Genomic DNA, 21,445 nt, shown 5'->3' on the forward strand with positions numbered 1-21,445 from the left:
AGCTTTCAGAGATGACTGAAGATGGCGTTCAGACTGGCAGCAAAGATGTTCTGAGGATGGTATGGCTAGATGTCACCTTTATGCCCTATGCCATGCGTGGAGAGCACACATGTGATGTACACTGTACCTTTTACAACCAAAAGGATTTGGCATACTGGCCGGATGTCGGGCTGTCTTTGGCAGGGGAATCCCTATTGTAAAGAACACTGCAACAGTAATATGGAAGGACTAATATGATCCTGGAAAAATGTCAAAACTTCTGGAGGTTTATGGTGAGCCCCAGACTGTGCAATAGGCAAGCAGTAAACTTGAGATTCTGAAGCAGATTGCTGGGGAAAGAAGCTTGAATAAGCAAATCATCTACACAAGAAAAAAAATCTGAATACCTGAAATCCTGCAAAAAGAAATGACAGGAGTGAGGCATTTGGTGAATATCCTTGGGACAGTAGAGAGGCCAAAGGGCAAAGAACTAAAAATGCAAAAAAAAAAAAAAAGAGGATGAACGGGGATGTGACGGTATGCATCCATGAAATCCAGAGATATCAGAAAGGTCTGTGGAAGAAGACGATACAATGTTTGAAGAAAGACCATCCAAAAGGAAGGAATCTTGAGAAAGGTGTTCAGCAGGGAAGGATCCAGAATTGGTCTCCATGTACCTTACTTTTGTGGGACTAAAAGCATTCTGTAATAAAAATTTTCTCCCCACTTGGGTAGAAAGCACAGCTTAAATGGTGTCCTGAGCCAAAAGAAAGTGAAAAACCTCGGGGAGAGCTGTTTGCAAGGGAGTTGCGGAATGCCTGAAAAGGAAGGGACTTCTAAACCATGAAATATCCCTGATGAATAATGCACAGAACTCAAGAGTCTGAAGAGATTTGCAGCCAATTTGGAAGAGAAAGAGGGAGGGGACAAGAGAATCTGGCCAAGGGAAGCAGGAAGCAAACTGTCAAACAGAACCAAGCTGCTGAAATTCACAAACACCAACCACAAACTGTAAAATCCACAATAAAAAGCGTCAGGACCCAGAAACGGCAACTAATTCAACTTTATTCACTAAAACAACCATGACTAGCTCTTTTGTCTGTAATAAACAAACTTCTTCAGATGAGATTCACTTGAATACTCCACCATATTTAAAACACATCCCATCATCATGTGATTTCCAATGTATCAACTTAAAGAGCCCACACACAATTATAAGCATTGTAAAATACATCACATAATACTGACAGAACCACTTAAAAACATACTTAAAGATGAAAAAAAACCAGCCATTACAATATCTAACAACGGAAAGGGCGTTAAAGGGATAGGACAAGTGAACATGTGTATACCATTTCTAAAGCACAAGAAACAAATGCTTTGGCTAGGCACACTAAATTGCATCCTACATATTGTTTTAAATATGTTGTTTTGGAGAAATTGATTGAAAATCCAAGAGGTGGCCCTTTGGGGGTTGCATTTAGACAAAAGGGAACTGCTTTCGCAACTGAAATGTAATGTAAGTGTGAGTCAAGGCTTAAATGGGTTGATATCTGTTCAGCCAGTTTTAAAGCTTAAAGCTTTTCAGAGAGGAGTGTTTTTACATATATATATATATATATATATATATATATTGTTAATAATTATGAATGAATTAATACATTTTTATTCTAGATTTGTGAAACAGAACCAGGCTTGTCCTTTAAAAAAGGCTTCAGAGAGGCAGGAGTCTGAGTAGACTTAGCAGGAGGCACATGCCTAGAACCCTTCTTGCCCTTGGGAGGAGGGCAACATTCCCTATGAATAAAAGTAGACTTGGAGGGATAGTTCCTCTGAAATTTAGGAATGGGAGGAACAAAAATGTGTCTCAGCTCCTGCAAGGCTTTGCTGTTGTCCTGGAGGGACTTGAAAAGGTCAGCAACAGCAGAAGAGCATTCAGACCGACGTTCGATAAAGGTGTTCAGATTAGCAGCAAAGAACTTCTGAGTATCTGCATCTATACGTCAATTTTATGCCCTACATCGTGTGTGAGAAGCATTGTGTGTGTGACGTACAGTGCCTGTAAGTGCTCAAAGGCTTTAGTACACTGGCTGGATGCTGGGCTATCCTTGATAGGATATCCCTTAGATGAAGGATACTGCAACAGTGATAATGGAAGGACATCTCACTGGACAACATGAAGAATCCCTGCAGCCCCCATCACTGAGGGTATTATATAAAAGAGGCCTTCCTCAAAGAATCCATCATTACTTGGTAGGTGGTCTCAAGAGGCTTCGGTTGATGCCGTCAGCCAAGAGCAAGGCACTAAAGTCCTTACATAATTATACGTTGTTAAAGGCAAGCAGACTCTGATGGCCAAAGGGAATTCTACAGTGATGGAGTTTGCTAGCTCTTTAAACTGCATCTGGTCTAGGAAACCTTTTAGCCTGAATGGGGGGGTAGCCAATTACCTGGTGTGGTACAGGAGTCGTCATACGCAAAGCTGTCGAATAAGCTGGCACAAAAGGCCTTTTCATAATGAGTCACTTACAGGACTGATAATAATGAAAAGCTTGCTCCAGCCTAAGAATAACAACCTTCCTCCTGCTTTTGTTCCAAAAATGAGCGAGATCTCTCTTTTCATACTGCTTTTCTCTTTCAACTACGTTCTTCTGAAGGCACTGCTGGATTACTTCAGCTCTCTGACTTACAGACGTTTAGACTGACTAACTTGTGGCTAATTCAAATGCCCTGCTTAGCCTCTGATCCAGACAATACATACACACTAGGTACTGGTCCCGTGGAGGTGTGCTCCAATCCACTGAGCACTTGTGAAACAGCACTCACTATTAAACCCATTAAAACCGTATTACAAATGGGGGGGGGGACAAAAAAGTAATAGATAGTTTCAGCAAAAAGAAATACAAATTTAAGTGAAGTCTCTTCCTTGAAGTATGATGGGAAAGAACTGAGAATGGGATAGTCCACTCTAGTTCTTTTTTGGACATATTCTGACACTGCTGACAGAAGCGAAATGACCCAACTGATGACTGCAGAGAACAGCTAGAATAAGCACCCTGTAGGAATGCCCTGCTGACTGAGGCTCCCCAAACAAGATCTGTTTCAAGGTAAAACAAAAACAGACATGGAGGTGAGGTACTGTAGGCAAGCAGGAGGTCGATGTGGTAGACAGACATCCATAACTCTGTCTTTCATTATGCAGTAAACACCAAATGTAGCTTAGTTATGTTGCTTCAATAAGACCATTAGTTGGGTTAAAGTAAAACATGGTACATTTTCCTTTAAGTTATTTGTCCTAAACTAAATGAGCATATCTTATTTTCCAAACCAACACTCCTCCCCCTTTAATCACACATGCACTAATGTGCCACTTTGCACAGGTCTCTGCATAGGTGAGCACTAATCCCACCTGATTACACTTCAAATGTTCACTCACCTTCTTTGGAAGACAGAAGCCTGGCACATGACCTCCTTTTGCTTCGTTGCCAACCATTCGAATATCCCGATACAGGTCATCAATGAGGGCCAACTGGCTGCCAGCATCCAGTTTCTGCAGGAAGTAAAAAAAAACAGTCAAGCAAAATGTGGAGATTCCATACTGCACTTGAGACACATGCAGTTATACAACCCAAGTAAACATTAGAAATAAGTACCAATCACACAAACCATGACAAACACAGTGAATTTAAGTGCATGCATCTGATCATCACAAATAAACAATTTCCTTCCTATACAAACTACATGGATGATGAACGTAAAGCAACTATTTGGACTCTGTCGCATCCCTCCCCACACAGTAATTTAACTTTTCTTAAGCACAGACATTACACAGTCTTCAGCTCTGTGCATACATTCAAGACAGACAACATACCCCAATAAACACCAGAATTTGCATACAGAAAAATCCTACACCTTTTATATATCTGCATTATACTACCTGCTTTGAGGGCCATTTAAGCCTAGCCAATTTCCTCTAAAGGTGAGAATCAAACCCTGTACTTTGTGTCCGAGGTAAATATGTTAACCATCATGCCAACCCCAACCTACACCACCGAAACGCACACACAGAAGCACAAAACACACACCTACATTCACGTAGGCTCTCAGTAAAAATCTGCCCAAACAACAGAGACCTCCAAAGCAGAAATGCATGCAACCTCCACCCCCCAACACAACCCAAATGAGACACAGCCCACAAACTCACTGTGCCACTCAACTACAGCCCATAAGGTATAACATACCCAACACTCTAGTCATAGATGACTCTATAGTCAGGCACATTGATGTTCCACTCACAAGGCTAAACAAGGAGAAAGTTACTGTCAGCTGCCTGTCGGGTGCCAGGATCCGCCACATAATGCATGCACTCAGGTCACTCCACAACAAGTACAAATATGACTCTGTCATTGTCCATGTTAGTGTGAATGACCTGAGCCGTACCTCCCTGGACTACATGAAAAGAGACATGGAAGAGCTCTCTAATCTTGTAGCCCAGGCAGGTATGACCCTAGCCCTGAGTAGCATCCTGCCATCACCCAGAATGATATCACAGTAAAAGGACAAAATTATTGACTTCAACAACTGGCTAAGCTTCTGGTGTTATTCAAAGGGAATCCAGTATCTGTCTGCCTGGGATGACATGATCGACAGACCACGCTGCTTTGCCAGAGATGGCCTGCACCTGTTGCCCTTGGGATTCCAAATGCTGGCAAATGCTCTTGCCACCCCTATAGAGCCTTTTTTAGGCAAGGTTCAAATGACAAATTCACCACCGTAACAGGTACAAGCAAGCAAAATCTGAGGGTAATGCTACTCAACGCTAGAAGTCTAAACCTCAAAATGCACTCACTTGAGACGCTCCTTAAAATGGAGAATATCGACATCTGTGCAGTGACAGAGACCTGGTTCAAAGCTCCAAAGAGCACCCCTGCATTACCAGGCTATAATCATACCAGACCTTTCGATCACCAAACCCAGACCAAAACACTAAAGGTGGAGGAGTGTCCATATTCATTAAGGATATCCACACCTCCAAGCTAGTTGCTCAGCATAATGCAGCCGAGATTATCCAAGTTCAACTAACTCTGGGCAAAACCGCAATCCAGATTGTAGCTTGCTGCAGACCCCCCACCATGCCCCAAGATTCCCACTCCTCTTTTCTTGATACACTGGAAAATATTAAAGTACAACCCAACACCCTAATAATGGGTGATTTCAACTACCCCACCATTAACTGGGAAAACTACTCGTGTAACAACTCTTTTGCTCAACGTTTTCTGGCATTCATCAATTCCAACACCTTGGATCAACTTATCCACACCCCCACCAGGGGCAGCAATATCCTAGACCTGGTCATCACCAACATGGGCGACCGGTGTTCCACACCAGAGGTCAGCTCCTCGTTGGTCAGATCCGACCTCAAGCTAATCACCCTAGGCATCCACATCCCGCTCTCACCCCCCCATTAGGAAAACAACCGTAAAAAATTTCTCCAAAGCCAACTTCACGCTTCTTAAGTCAGAAGTGGCAAACTTCTTGACACCCATGCAGATGGACAATAGAGGTACGACTGCTGAATCCTACACAAATGCACTTTATAAGCACTTACACGAGTGCATGGATCATGCAATCTCTAACAGAACCAAGATGCTATTCTCCAAAAAAAAGGAAGCCAACTGTTTGTCTTCAGCCATAAACAAACTCACCAACAGAAGAAGAAACTGTTGCAAAAAAAGAGTAAAATCCCATGACTGGAGGAACTCCCTGGTCAGCCTCAGTAAGAAGATGAGATCCCTCAAAATCCTCCAAAGCTAGTTATGAAAACAAAATCGCCACTGACTCTAAAGACAACCACAAAGCATTCTTATAGCTATGTCAAGAATCTCAATGGCAACACTCAGATCTGCTCTGAGTTACAGCACAATGACACTAAATATACAGAACCAACTGATATTACCAACATCCTGGCAGATAGGTTCAGTGCTAACTTTACCTCCCTCTCACCCCCTAAAGAGCCCATCTTTATACTAGAAGAACGTAAAGTTCCTGTAATCACAGCTGGACAGGTAAAAACCTCACTCTCCAAAGCCAAGAAAGTACAGTTGTGTACTTACCATAAATGTAGATGTTTGAGTGTATTCACTGTTGCAATCATTACTCTTGTGTTATCCTGCTGGCAGGCTACCCTCGGTCGGCCAGAATTCCAAAGTCTAGGTCCGGCATCAGTTGCTGTCGCCTCTTCCCTGATGTCAGTGCGCCAGGGGGTATAAAAGATGCAGCCGATGCCATTTTCTTCAGTTTTTCTTGCCCCAGATGTCAGGTGCCCCCAAATTGGTAGGCTGAAAAAATATGCCAATAAAAACACATGCACAAAAATAACATTTCCTTAATCTACAAGCAAATACACCAAATAGGTTGTATAGGATAGAGAAGTACAGATAAGGCCCAGCAAAGAAAAAGGGGATGGTGGGTGGGTAACCTGGACTGCAACAGTGAATACACTCGAACATCTACATTTATGGTAGGTGCACAACTGTACTATGTTCATCATGTTTCACTGTTGCAGTCATTACTCTTGGGTTGAATCCCAAAGCTGAGGATGGGTGGCTAGGGCTAAATAGGATTAGGAGAGGCTATGAGGCCCTGCAGAACTGCAGTGGCAAAGCCTGCTCTGGACTTAGAGTAAAGAGGTAAGTGGTAGTGCTTTGTGAAAGTGTGCACTGAACTCCAGGTTGCAGCCTCTAAGATATCTTTGATTGGTACTCCTCTGAGGAAGGCTGCTGAAGTGGCTGCTGCTCTGGTGGAATGAGGCTTAATGCCCTTAGGCACTGATTTGCCATGTTGAAAATAGCAGAAACGGATGCAATGACCTATCCATTTAGAAATTGTCTGTTTTGAGATAGCCTTTCCTTGTGATCCTGCAGCATACGACACTAAAAGTTGCTCAGTTTTTCTGAAAGCTTTAGTTCTGTCCAAGTAGAAACGTAACTGCCTGTGTATGTCCAAAGAATGCAGAATTTTCTCACTCTTGTTCTGTGGATTTGGATACAAGGTAGGCAAGTGAATGGTTTGGTTGAGGGCTACACTGGATACCACCTTAGGCATGAATGTAGGGTTTGTCCTCAGAGAAACCCTGTCTGGATGAAAAACGATAAAAGGTTCCACAGCCATGAGTGCTTGTAACTCTGAGACTCACCTTGCAGAGGTTATTGCTAGGAGTAGAGCTGTTTTCCAGGATAAAATTGTTATATCTGTTGTTGAAGCTGGCTCGAAAGGAGGCAGTGTGAGTTTTTCCAATACATAATTTAGGTCCCAGGCCGGAAATGGTGCTGCTCTTGGAGGCCTAATGTTTTTGGCCCCTCTGAGGTACTGCCTTAGTAAAGGATGAGAAAAGATAGGTGGTTCCGTATTGAAATGGCAGAGGCATTAATCTTAACTGATGAGAAAGAAAGGCCTTTGTTCAGCATCTCAGTTAGGTATTGTAAAATCTGAGGTATATTTGGTACATACGTGTCAATGCTTTGTTCCTGGTTCCAAGCACAGAATCTCTTCCATTTTTCTGCATACGATTTTCTGGTACTGGGCCTCCTGGCCTCCAAGATAACATCCAAAACAGCTTTTGAAAGAGGAGTGTTCTGAATGGTTACATTATCCGCCATGCTGCCAGATTTAAGGTCCTGAGTTGGCTGTGCAGGATCTGATTTTGTTGGGTCAGCAAGTGAGGAGTTTGAGGCAATATCCATGCTGGACCTTGAGACAAGCTCTTTATGACTGGGTACCAGTGCTGGCGTGGCCAGTCTGGTGCAATCAGTATCATTTTTGGCTTCTCTTGTCTGACCTTTAGGAGTACCCTGGGAAGGAGAGGCAGTGGAGGAAAGGCATATACTGTTAGATTTTTCCAGCTGAAGGATAGGGCGTCTTCTTTCCATGCTTGTTTGTGATAAATCCTTGTGCAAAATCTCAGCAATTGGCAGTTGTGGGGGAAGGCAAATAGATCTATGTCTGGGCATCCCCATTTCCTTATTATCATGCTGAAAACTTGTGGATCCAGTTTCCATTTGTGGGGATCCATGAGGTTTCTGCTTAGGTTGCCTGCCAGAGTATTTGTTTTTCCTGGCAGGAATTGTGCTTGCAGGTGAATTTGAAAAGCCAATGCTGTGTCCCATAAGGTCATTGTCTGCAGAGAGGGTAGGAATGTGTACCTCCCTGTTTATGTACCACATGACCGTAGTATTGTCTGTCTTTATCAGTAGTTGTCCTGAATGAAGCAGGTCCTTGAAGGCTGTCAGGGCATTTTGAACAGCTAACATCTCTTTTTGAATGATGTGAAGATGCATCTGGTTTGCAGGCCATGTGCCCTGAATACAGTTTCCTTTCATATGGGCCCCCCAGGCATAATCTGATGCATCCATTGTCAGTGTCTGCCTGGCTGTGGGTAAATTGAATGGCAGACCCTTGTTGTGGTGACAGGCTTCTGCCCACCATCGAAACTCCTGTTGCAGGCAGGGAATGAGTGCAATTACTGTCTCCAGGCTGTGGCAATGCTGAGTCCAAACACTTTTTAGATACCATTGTAGTTTCCTCATATGCAGTCTGGCATATGGAATTAGTAGAATGCAGGATGCCATGAAACCCAGGGCCTACAGGATTTTTCTTGCAGATAAGTGGGGTTTTGTTGCCAATTTCTTGAAGTAAGACGTCAGTTGCTTTTGTTTGTCTGGCATGACATAAGCCATCTGGGCAGTTGTATTTAAGCTTGCAGCCAGGAATATAATCTCTTGAGAGGGCACTAGTTTTGATTTCTTTTCATTTACTGTATATACCCTAGGCCAGTTAGTAATCTTTTTTACAAATGCCAGATGCTTTAGAAGAATGTCTTTGTTCTCTGCTTGAATTAGGCAGTCGTCCAAGCAGGGATATATTTGAATTCCTCTTTGTCTGCAAAATGCAATTACTGGTGCCAGGCACTTTGTGAAGACCCTGGGTGCAGTAGATAAGCCAAAGGGCAGTGCAGAGAATTGGTAATGCATTGAGCCAGCTATGAATCTGAGGTATCTTCTGCAAGATTGTCTGATTGGGACATACAGGTATGCCTCTTTTACGTCCAAAGTTACGAGCCAAGCCTTCTTGCCCAGCATGGGCAGTAGCTGCTGTACAATCAACATCTTGAATTTTGGAACTTCCAGAAAAGTATTTAGAATAGACAGGTCCAGTATTGGCCTCCAGGTTCTGTCCTTCCTGGGTACAAGGAAAAGTTTGGAGTAAAATCCTTGCCCCTGCTCTTGTTGTGGTACTTGATGAATGGCCCTCATGTACATGAGGGCTGTAATTAGTTTTTGTGCCTCTGCCCACTGATTGTGTGGCAGGTCTGGCATACCTTTTGACCTTGGTAGAGTGTGAAAATGGAACCTGCAGCCTTGGGACACAATGTTCAGGACCCATTTGTCTTGGGTAATTATTTGCCAATTTTAAGTGCTAGTTTTCCCCCTAAGGGGGCTGCCAAAAGAAAAGTGCTTGGATCTGGCAGAGGAAAGTCATTGGGACTGTTTCCTGTAAGGTGATTTGTCTTCTCCGCTTTTGGAGGTAGGAGCACCCCATTGTTTAGGCCTGTATGAGCCTTGGGGCTGAGATCTGCCTCTGGGACGCCTGTATCTGCCTCTTTGTGGTCTGTCTGACACTGGAAAGGACCAATTTTTAGAAGGCCAGTTCCTGCTAAACCTGGGAGGCTGTACCTGTAAGAAATCCTCGACTGTCTGCATGGATTTTGCTTTATCCTCCATTTTTTTCAAAACTTCTTCTGCTATAGTACCAAACAAAGAATCATGCTGCAATGGTGCATCATATAATTTTGCTTTAACATGATCAGGCAGATTCTGTTCCTTTAACCACGCATGCCTTCTAATAACAGAACCTGTGACAGCGGCCCTGCACGAGGCCTCCAGTGAATCATAACCACATTGCAAAGTATGCCTTCCCACTTGTTCAGCTGCATGCAATAAATCCTGCAATTCCTTGTTCTCTGAACATTCAGTATTTGTCAACAATTTCTGTTTAAGCAGTGTCATTAAATATTGCTGATATTTAAGCATATGAAACTGACAATTTAAAGCCCTTACAGCCAAGGTAGCAGAAGTGTATACTTTCTTCCCCCATCTGTCTAGAGCCCTGGAATCCCTATCAGAGGGGACAGGGTTTTTTTGCAGTGGAAGCTCTGACCCCTTTGGGACCCTGAGATATAGTTTCTGGATCAGCAGCAGGGTTTTTATATAGGAATTTATGAGAATCCGGAACCCTGTATTATCTGTCAGGCTTAGCAGGTGCAGGGGGTAAAGAATCAGGGGACAGGCTGGACTCTGAAAATACATCATCTACAATGTCTAAAACAGGTGGAATAGCAAGGTGTCTGTGCTGAGGAAGTAGCAGAAAGTCTCTGAGCCTTTTCCTAGATTCAGAATAATCTTGGCTCTCCCAGTGGAAATGCTCCTTCATGGTATGCAGGGTTCCCCCCAAAAGAATAATCCTCAGAAGGAGAGGTGGAAGGAATGGATTCTTCAGCATCAGAATCCTCATAGGGAAGCATGGAATAATCCTGTTCAGAAGAGGAATCAGAGGAAATAGAAACCTGATCAGAAGAATAATACTCTGTCTCTTGCCTAGGTCTCTTATCAGGTGGGGGATGGGAGCCCCTGATCAAAGAAATTAAGTCTTCGGCCATTTTGAGCATCTGTTTTTAGGCATGGTAGACGGAGTAGGAGAATGTTGTACTTGTTTCTTTGTCTTTAGAGCTGCTTTAGTCTTTGAAGCTGAAGATGGCTTAATGTATAGTTGTGTAGGTCTGAAGACACCCTTAGAAGCCGATGCCTGCTCAGCGGCTCCGGACCCATCTGAGGGAATGATTTCCAAGTGTCCAATACCTTGAGTATCCAGAGCCCCAGTCGGCTCCACGTGGGAGTCGGAAGCGGTCTGTGGCTCTGAGGTAGCGGGCGCCAGGGGCTGCGAAAGAGCCTCACTGAGAACCGGGGACTGGCCTAGCAGAGGCTGTTTTGGACCTCGGCTGCCTATCCTTTTCCTTGTCCTTGCATTTTTTGTACACTCCGACGGCATTATACAATTAAATCTTCGGCCAAAGTAATGAAATGCAAAATCGAACCGACGCTTAATAGTGCGTTGGTAAATCTAGCACAAAACCGACAGCTAGCAACGCTGTGATCAGGACCTAGGCAAGGAATACAGTAAGAGTGAAAATTCTTATGAGGTATTTGCTTCCCACAAGAAATACAATTGTTAACTTTTTCTGACATCGGTCTGGAGCAAGAAAAAAGTTTCCCCAACGGGGTACTTAGCTTTAATGAAGACTTCGGTTCTGAAATTCGGATTTGAAAATATCAGGAGTCGACCGACCAGCACTTGCAAACTGCTTTTGCTTCGGGCACCGCGTGGCAAGAAAGACTGAAGAAAATGGCGTCGGCTGCATCTTTTATACCCCTGGCGCACTGACGTCAGGGAAGAGGCGACAGCAACAGACGCCGGACCTAGACTTCGGAATTCTGGCCGAGGGTAGCCTGCCAGCAGGATAACACAAGAGTAATGACTGCAACAGTGAAACACGATGAACATCACAGCATCCATGGGACCTGACAACATCCCAGGCTGCCTTCTACACGAACTACAGAATGAACTGGCACCCCACCTAAGTACCATGTTCAATCATAGCCTCACCTCAGGCTTTGTGCACTGTGACGGTTATCCCACTCCACAAAGGGGGGGGGCACAACAGACCCCGGGAGCTACCGCCCCATTAGCCTGACGCGCCTGGTCTGCAAAGCCATGGAACGTATCATCATGGAACTCATAAACAAAGACATTGGAGATCTCCTAACTCTGGACCCCACAAAATTCAGGTTTGTAAAAGGCAGATCACGTCTCCTAAACTTGACAGACTTCTTTGAAGCAGTCACCAAAGCCATAGATGAGGGTAAGGTGGTTCACACAGCCTATCTAGATCTCACCAAGGCATTCGACACCATCCCCCACTCTGGAATTATAGATAAACTCACTAAACTAGGTATAAATCCCTATGTCGCAAGATGGGTTGCCAACTGGCTTACTGACAGAACCCACACTGTGAAAGTAGCAGACTTCAGACCAGTGACAAGTGGAGTACCAGGAGGTTCAGTCCTGGGTCCTCTCCTGTTTGGTATCTACTTCTCTGAAGTACAGGCTAACAGAGAAGGTCTTTGGCTAACTAAATTCACAGATGACTGCAAACTAGGAGCCATAATCGAAACTCCTAACGATGTGGACATCTTACAAAAGGGCCTCACTGAGACAGATGCCTGGTGTCAAAGTCATGGTCTCAAGCTCAATGCCAAAAAGTGCATTGTCATCCCCTTTGGTAAAAACTCTGTACCCATGAACTACCACATAGGTGTTAGTCTACTTAACACCGAAAGTGTGATAACAGACCTTGGGACACAGGTGGACAATAGTCTCTCCTTTGATAATCACATCGCCACAGTGGTCAGGAAATCCTTCTACGTGGCACACCTCATCACAAAAGGTTTCTCATCCAGAAAAAAAGAGGTCATTGCTCCCCTCTACTCATCACTCATTAGACCCATTATAGAGTACAATGCCCCTTTTGGTATGTACCTCACAAGACATCTACAACAACTGGAAAGGCTGCAGAAATACCTCACAAAGAGGATTACTGGCCTCAAACAGATGCCCTACGCAGACCGACTCAAAAAACTTCAGCTTTACTCTGTCGCATATTGCCTACTCAGAGGCGATCTCTGCCTAACATACAAAACTTTGTCAAACCCAGAGCTGCTGGACATGCTCCACTTAAAGAAATCCCAATCCCTCCGAGCTACATGCTCTAAGGACCTAAACCTTGTCACCATAATAAACAGAACATGCTGGAGGGACAGATTCCTGTCCCAGAGACTTCCCATACTCTGGAACAGTTTACCTATCTATGTCAAACAGAGCTCCTCATTAGCACTCTTCAAGAAAAATCTTGATGACTGGATGGGTAATAGGAAATTCACCCCGGGGATCACTTCTGTGGTACTGCTTGACAGGGGCACAGGAAAATAATTTTCTTGGGTGGCGAAAGCGGGTCTATATTAGAACATCGAAGTTTCAAAACTTCAAATGTTCTAATATCGAACCCTATTCAGCGAAAGCTGAAAACATCGAACATACAGAACAGTGAATTTTTTCCTAGGGAAAAAATTTGCTGTTCCAAAACACATACACACAACACAAGCACACCAAACAAACAGCAATGTACACACATGCACTTAAAATCTTACACCTAACCCTACAGTAAACTATACACACACCACTAACTATCCACTTATCTTAACCCAAACCCTAATCCCTAAGGTCCGTCACTATCGCACACTCACCTCACCAGCGCGCTAACCCTAACTCACCTACCCCACCCTAACCCTCACATCCACACAATTGCACACATACATAACCCGCACCCTAACCTGTACTCAATCGCACACTTACCTGAACCCGACCCGTAACTTTCCTCCACAGCTCTGAAAATACAGAAGCAACAGAAACAGACAACCAAATTCTTTCCCTAGGAAAAAATTCAGTTTTATGTTGCTTCGATATTTTCAGCTTTCGCTGAATAGGGTTCGATATTAGAACATTCGAAGTTTTGAAACTTTGATGTTCTAATGTAGACCTGTAAAAGCCAGGTTACCTTTTTGGCTAGGCTTGTATAGACCCTAGGGCCAATAGCCTAGTACCTACCTGTAACACATGTCTTAAAGAAAAAAAAACTCCTGTCCTTCTGACCTTGCACCTATGGAAGAACTTATGAGCCCTCAGTGCTGAACTGTTGTGTGTATCAAAGCCAGTTGGGTCACTGGACCCTCAGTCTCAATCAGCTGCCTACCAGCTGTCATCAGTACATTCCCTAAAACAAATTCAGAAGTACTACATTCTCCAAAAAGAAAAACCTTACACTTCCAGCACTCAAAAGTGCTTGGTGTCCTGTTACTCTAGTTCCCCAAGGTGGTCAGTGTACACTGCAAAAAAGCCTTCTTTGCCACCACACCCCAAGTGAAATGCAATGTCAGGAGATATTAGGTGAGCATGAGATACCTTTCAGCCTAGTACTGGCTTATCTCACCACTCGGCCACAATGCAAATGCATCAGATACCTCACAGCCCGGTACTGGCTTATCTCACCACTCGGCCACAATGCAAATGCATCAGATACCTCAGCCCGGTACTGGCTTATCTCACCACTCGGCCACAATGCAAATGCATCAGATACCTCACAGCCCGGTACTGGCTTATCTCACCACTCAGCCACAATGCAAATGTATCACATACCTCACAGCCCGGTACTGGCTTATCTCACCACTCAGCCACAATGCAAATGCATCAGATACCTAACAGCCCGGTACTGGCTTATCTCGCCACTCGGTCACAAGCAAATGCTTTAGGGGAAAAGGATTAAGCAAAGTACAGTTTTGTACCTACCATAAATGTAGATGTCCGATAGATATGCAACTGCAGTCATAACATATGGGTTGTCCTGCCTCAGGCAGCCCTCGGTCGGCCGGATTCCAAAGTCTGGGTCCGGCGTCGGCCGGTGTTGCCTCCTCTCCGACGTCAGAACGGCTGGAGTATAAAGGCATCGGCCGACGCCATCTTCTTCAGTGTTTCTTGCCACAGATGCCAGGTGCCCTCCTAGGAAGGCTAAATTTGGTGAATGGATAAACAATTCCAGACATGCACAACAGTAATAAAGAGATACACCATAGGAGATACCCCCAGCTAATAGGAATAGGGGTAGTGGACCCATAAAGAAGGTTGCAGAGGGGTAGGAGGGTGGGAAAATCCGACTGCAGTTGCATATCTATCGGACATCTGCATTTATGGTAGGTACAAAACTGTACTATGTCCTTCAAGAATGCAACTGCAGTCATAACATATGGGTTGAATACCATAGCCAAGCTGGGGGTGGTTGGAACTTAAGAAAGTGATGGTGTAGCTAAAATTCCCTGCAGGACTGCCGAAGCAAAGCCTGCTCGGGATCTGGAGTATAAAGGCAGGTTGTAGTGCTTGGTAAATGTATGCACGGAGCTCCATGTAGCAGCCTCTAGAATGTCCTTTGTAGCCACTCCTCTTAGGAAAGCTGTGGATGTGGCTATAGCTCTGGTGGAGTGTGGCCTAATATTGGCTGGCACACCTTTTCCATGAAAAGAATAGCAGAATCTGATGCAGTGTCCAATCCATTTGGAAATTGTTTGTTTGGAGATTGCTTTTCCTTGTACTCCAGTAGCATAGGCTACAAGCAGTTGGTCAGACTTTCTGGTGGCCTTAGTTCTGTCCAAGCAGTAGCGTAGTTGCCTGTGTATGTCCAAAGTATGCAGCATTGCTTCCCCCCTGTTTTGAGGATTGGGGAAGAAGGTAGGCAGGTGAATGGTTTGATTTAGAGACACCCTGGAAATTACTTTTGGCATGAATGAAGGATTGGTTCGTAGAGAGACTCTGTCCTGATGAAAAATTAGAAAAGGAGGTACTGCCATGAGTGTCTGTATCTCCGAGACTCTTCTTGCTGATGTGATTGCCAATAGGAAAACCGTTTTCCATGAGAGAAATTGCATTTCTGAAGTTGCTGCTGGTTCAAAGGGAGGAAGAGTTAATTTTTCCAAGACGAAATTGAGGTCTCATGCAGGTACTGGCGGTTTCCTGGGAGGTTTGACATTCTTTATCCCTCTTAGGAACTGTCTTAGCAAAGGATGTGAAAACACAGGTGGATCACAATTGTATTTTGCTGAGATTGCTGAGGCATAAATCTTTATGGAAGAATATGAGAGACCAGTATGAAACATTTCTGCCAAGTATTCCAATATCTGAGGTATACTCAGTACTGTTGTATCCTGACCCCTGTTAGCATTCCAGATGATGAATCTCTTCCACTTGGCTGAATAGGTTTTTCTGGTGGAAGGTCTGCATGCTTCCAGTAAGATCTCTTGAATTTTTTTGGAAAGAGAGATATCAGAAGGAGTTATGGTAACCTCCAGGCTGTCAGATGCAATGTTTTCAGGTTTTGATGAACAGTCCTGTAATTGTGTTGTGTTAGAAGCAGAGGCCATAGGGGCAGAGGCCACGGTTTGGTCCGAGTTATGCTCAACAGCAATGGGTACCAGTGCTGCCTTGGCCAGTCTGGAGCTATCAAAATGCCTGTTGGTTGTTCTGCTTTGATCTTCAGTATCACCTTGGTCAGCAGTGGTAGAGGAGGGAATGCATAAATTGTTAGGGAATTCCAGCTGAAGGAGAGAGCATCCATTTTCCAGGCTAGAGGATGGTGGGTCCTTGTACAGAACTTTTCCAGGTGATGATTCATGTGAGAAGCAAAGAAATCCATGTCCGGTCTTCCCCATGTCCTTGTTATTTGTGAGAAAATGTGAGGATGCAGCCTCCATTCGTGTGGATCCAAGAAATTTCTGCTCAGCTTGTCCGCCAGTACATTGTCCTTGCCTGGCACAAACTGGGATTGCAAATGTATCTTCAGACTTAGGGATTTTTCCCAGAGAATCATTGTTAGTCTACAGAGGGGATAAGAATGAGTGCCTCCCTGCTTGTTTATATACCACATAACAGTGGTGTTTGTCTGTCCTTATTAGCAAATGCCCTTGTTGAAGTGATTTTTCGAAAGTCTCGATTGCATGTATCACTGCCAACATCTCTTTTTGGTTTATGTGCAGATGCCTTTCCCTTGGTGTCCATTGACCTTGAATGCATCTGCCCTCCATGTGCGCCCCCCATCCATGGTCTGAGGCGTCTATTGTAATCATTTGGCCTGCTTGAGGTTTGTTGAAAGACATGCCTTTGTTTAACTGACTTGTTTGAGCCCACCACAAAAATTCTCTTTGCAGACATGGAATGAGTGGGATTACGTCCTCTAGGCTTTGGCTGTGTTGGGACCATAAGCTTTTTAAGTACCATTGCAGCTTTCTCATATGAATTCTTGCCAAAGGTATCAGAAGAATGCAAGATGCCATGAACCCCAGGGCCTGCAGGATTTTCCTTGCAGTCAGTTGGGAGAGCTTTGCTAGGCCTTTGAAGTACTCTGGTAACTGCTGTTGTTTTTCCTCTGTGAGATAAGCCATTTGTGTTTTTGTGTCCAGTTTGGCTCCTAGGAAAATAATCTGTTGGGATGGCAGAAGTCTTGATTTCTGAATGTTGACTGTGTATCCCAAGGCCTGTAGTAATTGAATGACATAGTCCAAGTTTGCTATCAAGGTTTGTTTGTTGTCTGCTTGTATGAGGCAGTCGTCCAAGTAGGGGTATATTTGAATCCCCTGGAGTCTGCAGTGTGCCACTACTGATGCCAGGCATTTTGTGAACACTCTGGGCGCAGTAGATAAGCCAAACAGCAATGCTGAGAATTGATAATGCTCTGTCCCTGCAAGAAATCTGAGGTATCTTCTGCAGCTTTGTCTGATTGGGACATGCAGGTATGCCTCCTTGAGGTCCAGAGTGACCAGCCAAGACCCCTTGCCCAGCATGGGAAGGAGCTGCTGCAACATCAGCATTTTGAACTTTGGCACAATGAGATAAGTATTTAGAGTAGACAAGTCCAGTATAGGCCTCCATTTGTTTTCCTTTCTTGGAACAAGGAACAGTCTTGAATAAAATCCCTGGCCTTGTTCCTGTGGAGGGACCTTTTCTATTGCTTTTATATTTAACAGCTTTGAAACTAGAATGAGTGCCTCTGCCCTTTGATGAGGTGGCAGGTTTGGCATGCCTTGTCTTATTGGTAAAGTATGGAAGTGGAATCTGTAACCTTTGTCTATTAAATCCAGAATCCAGTTATCCTTGGTTAAGATATGCCAGTTGTTTGATAATAAGAATGGAAGTCCTTATGAGGTATTTGTTTACCACAAGACAAACAATTAACTTTCTCAATTTGTTCTGACATCGGCTGAGGCAAAAAAAAATGTTCCCCAACGGGGTACTTGGCTTTTAGATGACTTCGGTAACTGAAAACACAGGAGCTGACCGACTGGCACTTGCGAACTGCTTCTGCTTCGGGCACCGCGCGGCAAGAAAGACTGAAGAAGATGGCGTCGGCCGATGCCTTTATACTCCAGCCGTTCTGACGTCAGAGAGGAGGCGACACCGGCCGACGCCGGACCCAGACTTTGGAATCCGGCCGACCGAGGGCTGCATGAGGCAGGACAACCCATATGTTATGACTGCAGTTGCATTCTTGAAGGACATCGGGGCACAAACTGGGAGCTAAAAAATAACAGACATTTTATTTCTGCAAAGTGAGTGCAATCTAGAGGTAAGGAATTAACTGCAACAGAGATCCATATAAATTTTAACAACAAAAAGTGTTATCCACCTATTTCAAGAAACAATTCACATGTAAATATTTTAATGTTGCTGTGTTTTAAGAAAGCAGCTGTTAGACCCAACCACATTTCAAAGCCAAGAAGCGACAAGAGCACAAAACTAAATAACTGTTTCAAGAATCCTAGTTAGAGCAAAACTAAATAACTGTTTCAAGAATCCTAGTTAGAGCAAAACTAAATAACTGTTTCAAGAATCCCAGTTAGAGCAAAACTAAATAACTGTTTCAAGAATCCTAGTTAGACCAAAACTAAATAACTGTTTCAAGAATCCTAGTTAGACCAAAACTAAATAACTGTTTCAAGAATCCTAGTTAGACCAAATCTAAATAACTGTTTCAAGAATCCTAGTTAGACCAAAACTAAATGGTAAAACGGTCACACAGACATGCCATTTAGTAAAAATGAACCATCCAAGTTAGGGTGTTCATACAACACACTAAACCTTATATAGCACAGCCCAATAGGATATACGCAAATGACCCCTTAAAGACATAATAGTGTTTCGCCTACATGGCTTCTGAGTGTCCACAACTTTTTAAGTCTTTACAATGCATTCAGGCCAATAAATCCAAATCTCACTAGCTGCACGCATGGCATGTTTATCTCTTTTTCTGAGTTCATCAGTACAGCTTAACTGGATTGACTGGCTATACTTTGAAAACTTAGAGCTTAAAAACAAGTTTGATGTCCATATAAATTAGGGTGACTGCAAAATATCGTAAACAACATCCAAATCAAAGGGTAAAAAGGTTACAAAGACAAACCATTTAGCAAAAAAACTACAAGAAAGGCCCAGCCAAACTATTCTTCAATGGCAGTTGGTGCACAGAGTTACGGCTATGGGCGATAATTCCTTTGGTACAGTGCGATTCCCTCAGCCTATATTTGTCTGTGTGACCTTGAGAAAGTCACTTAACCAGGCAGTGCATGGAGGCAACTGGGAATTTGGGGTAGGTTCATCAATGATTCCCAGGACTGCAAACCCAACAACTACCTATGAACCTTTAACCATACAACCCTTACCATATTCAATGACCAGCATCTTAGCACATTTTGCACATGTTCAGACTGGCTTCCACCAGTGTAGAACTTATACCACACAGAAGCTGCTAACACTTGCAATGGTCAAACACTGGGGTTTGTACTTTATCAGTTCACAATACAAGGTGCAAAAGTTAACCCAAACTCCTTTGTCACTGCAGGTATATCCAGCCAACTTTTTCTTTCATGGGAACACTTGTTCTAAGATATTTTAATATCTGCCATTAATGTTAAACAACATAACTCACCATATTTCAGGTACATTCCGACTCCTATCTTGCTGCTGTAGAGAGTAACGTACTTCTGTCTTGACGTTTGTATTAGCAAAAGTTCCTAATGACAAAAATCATGTTCTGTGCTATGATTCATTCATGTGACTGTATGCACGCCAATGGTTCTCCTTCAGCAATGGTCTGCAAACTTTGTTATGGATCACCTATGACTTCACGTTTTGTGCACACCTTTGGATTTTTTGTGTTCAGAAATCACATTACTTCAAAGAGACATTATTCTGCATTAGCAGAGAGTACTGTTTAAAAATGTCCTGCCTTTCTACCTCACTTATGCTCCTCTCTCCCATCTACGGTAACTTTTGAGAGACTTGCTGCTTCTTTTGACTTTCGTGCTAAAATACTGCCTTCTACCACACACATTTAACATACTACTTTTCTGAGGGAAAAAATTTGACTTTGGCTTTGTAGAAAGCAGAATAGTTGCCTTCCTACAAATCTTCGCCCCTCCTTCTAGCCTTCAACTAATTTGGGTTTAATAGCTCTTATGTAAATATGCATACACTTCCTCCACATCTACCTTTAGTCCTACCTCATCTCTACTGATACATCAGTATCATCTACTTCTTACACTCTGCAGGCAGGTAGTGCTAACCCTGAAGTTGTAATCTTTGTTACTTTGTGGTCTCTGTACAGATGGTTTCCTTTATCAATATCTAACGATGCACTGTTTGTTTTATTGTAAAGTGTACCCTAGGTTGAGACTGAAATGGTCAACGTTTCATCCATGCTCAACCTCAGTCAAATAAAAAAATACATTTTATTCTCAGCTTTTAGATTTTTTTCTCATAGGTCTACTATTTAATCACCTTACTCGGTATGGCTTTGGTGACCTGCACTCCTAAAACATTGAACTAAACCGTTTTTCACCTCTGACCTCTGCAGTTGACTCCCAATAATGAAATCCACTGTGGGGCAGTAGTACTTGATTTGACTTGTTCAGTTATTAAAGGCTGCTGTAACGCAAACGAGATGAGTTCTGCTGAGTTGCTAAAGGTTGTTACTCAGGCGAATTTCCCACTCTTGCAAACACATAACTTATCTCATTACTATACAATTGACTCCTGACGTTAATGCTGAATTAAAAAAAAAAAAACACTGGACGCACCCACCCACCTTGGACATACTACAGAATGCTTAATCTTTGTGCAATTTGAAGATAAAAATCTCATTTAACTCCAAGCCCAAACCACAAATCAGTTTGTACTGTGTTATATCTTGTGGTTGTACGTGCTCTTACATTTTCTCCACTTATTTTTCAGCTTGGAAATACAAGGATTACAGCCATTTCACTCATTTTTATTTTACATTTGTTGACCGGGGTAGGCTGACTGTACACATGCCCATTTTCAGCGGAGGCCTGGAGAGAAAAGCTCCAAGGTAGAGCATACAGTAAAAATCACAAAATAATTACAAGGTACACACAGTTTACAGGCTCCAGTTGAGCAAGCAAACATTTTTAAAACAGTGTTGACAAACTGACTAGGCAATGTAACATGATTACAGACTATAAATGAGGATCTAGTCAGGTTTTGAACAAGGACATAGCCAGTGAGTTTTAAAGTCTAGCTTGAGGCTTTTTTTGAACCAAGTAAAAGAGGGTTCAAGAGTAAGATCAGCAGGAAGAGAGCTCCAAGTTTTACCAACAGAGTTAGCAATCAGAGTCCCCAGCAGGGTTGCTGATTTTGGATGTTTGCACCAGTAGTTTATTAGAAGAGCGAAGCGACCTCA

General features: G+C 43.4%; 1 protein-coding gene across 1 annotated transcript in view; it reads right to left on the bottom strand.

Moving 5' to 3' along the window:
• The window catches only part of GCN1 (GCN1 activator of EIF2AK4), a gene marked incomplete in the record, with an annotated part of 2,100,248 nt that overhangs the window by 288,608 nt on the left and 1,790,195 nt on the right, over positions 1-21,445 (bottom strand). Inside the window, 1 exon segment of the mRNA XM_044068902.1 lies at positions 3,416-3,529. Coding sequence (XP_043924837.1) covers positions 3,416-3,529 — 114 coding nt within the window.

This window comes from Protopterus annectens, chromosome 4.part0 (genome assembly GCF_019279795.1).
Source record: "Protopterus annectens isolate FY-2018-M chromosome 4.part0, PAN1.0, whole genome shotgun sequence".
Classification (NCBI taxonomy): Eukaryota; Metazoa; Chordata; order Ceratodontiformes; family Protopteridae; genus Protopterus; species Protopterus annectens.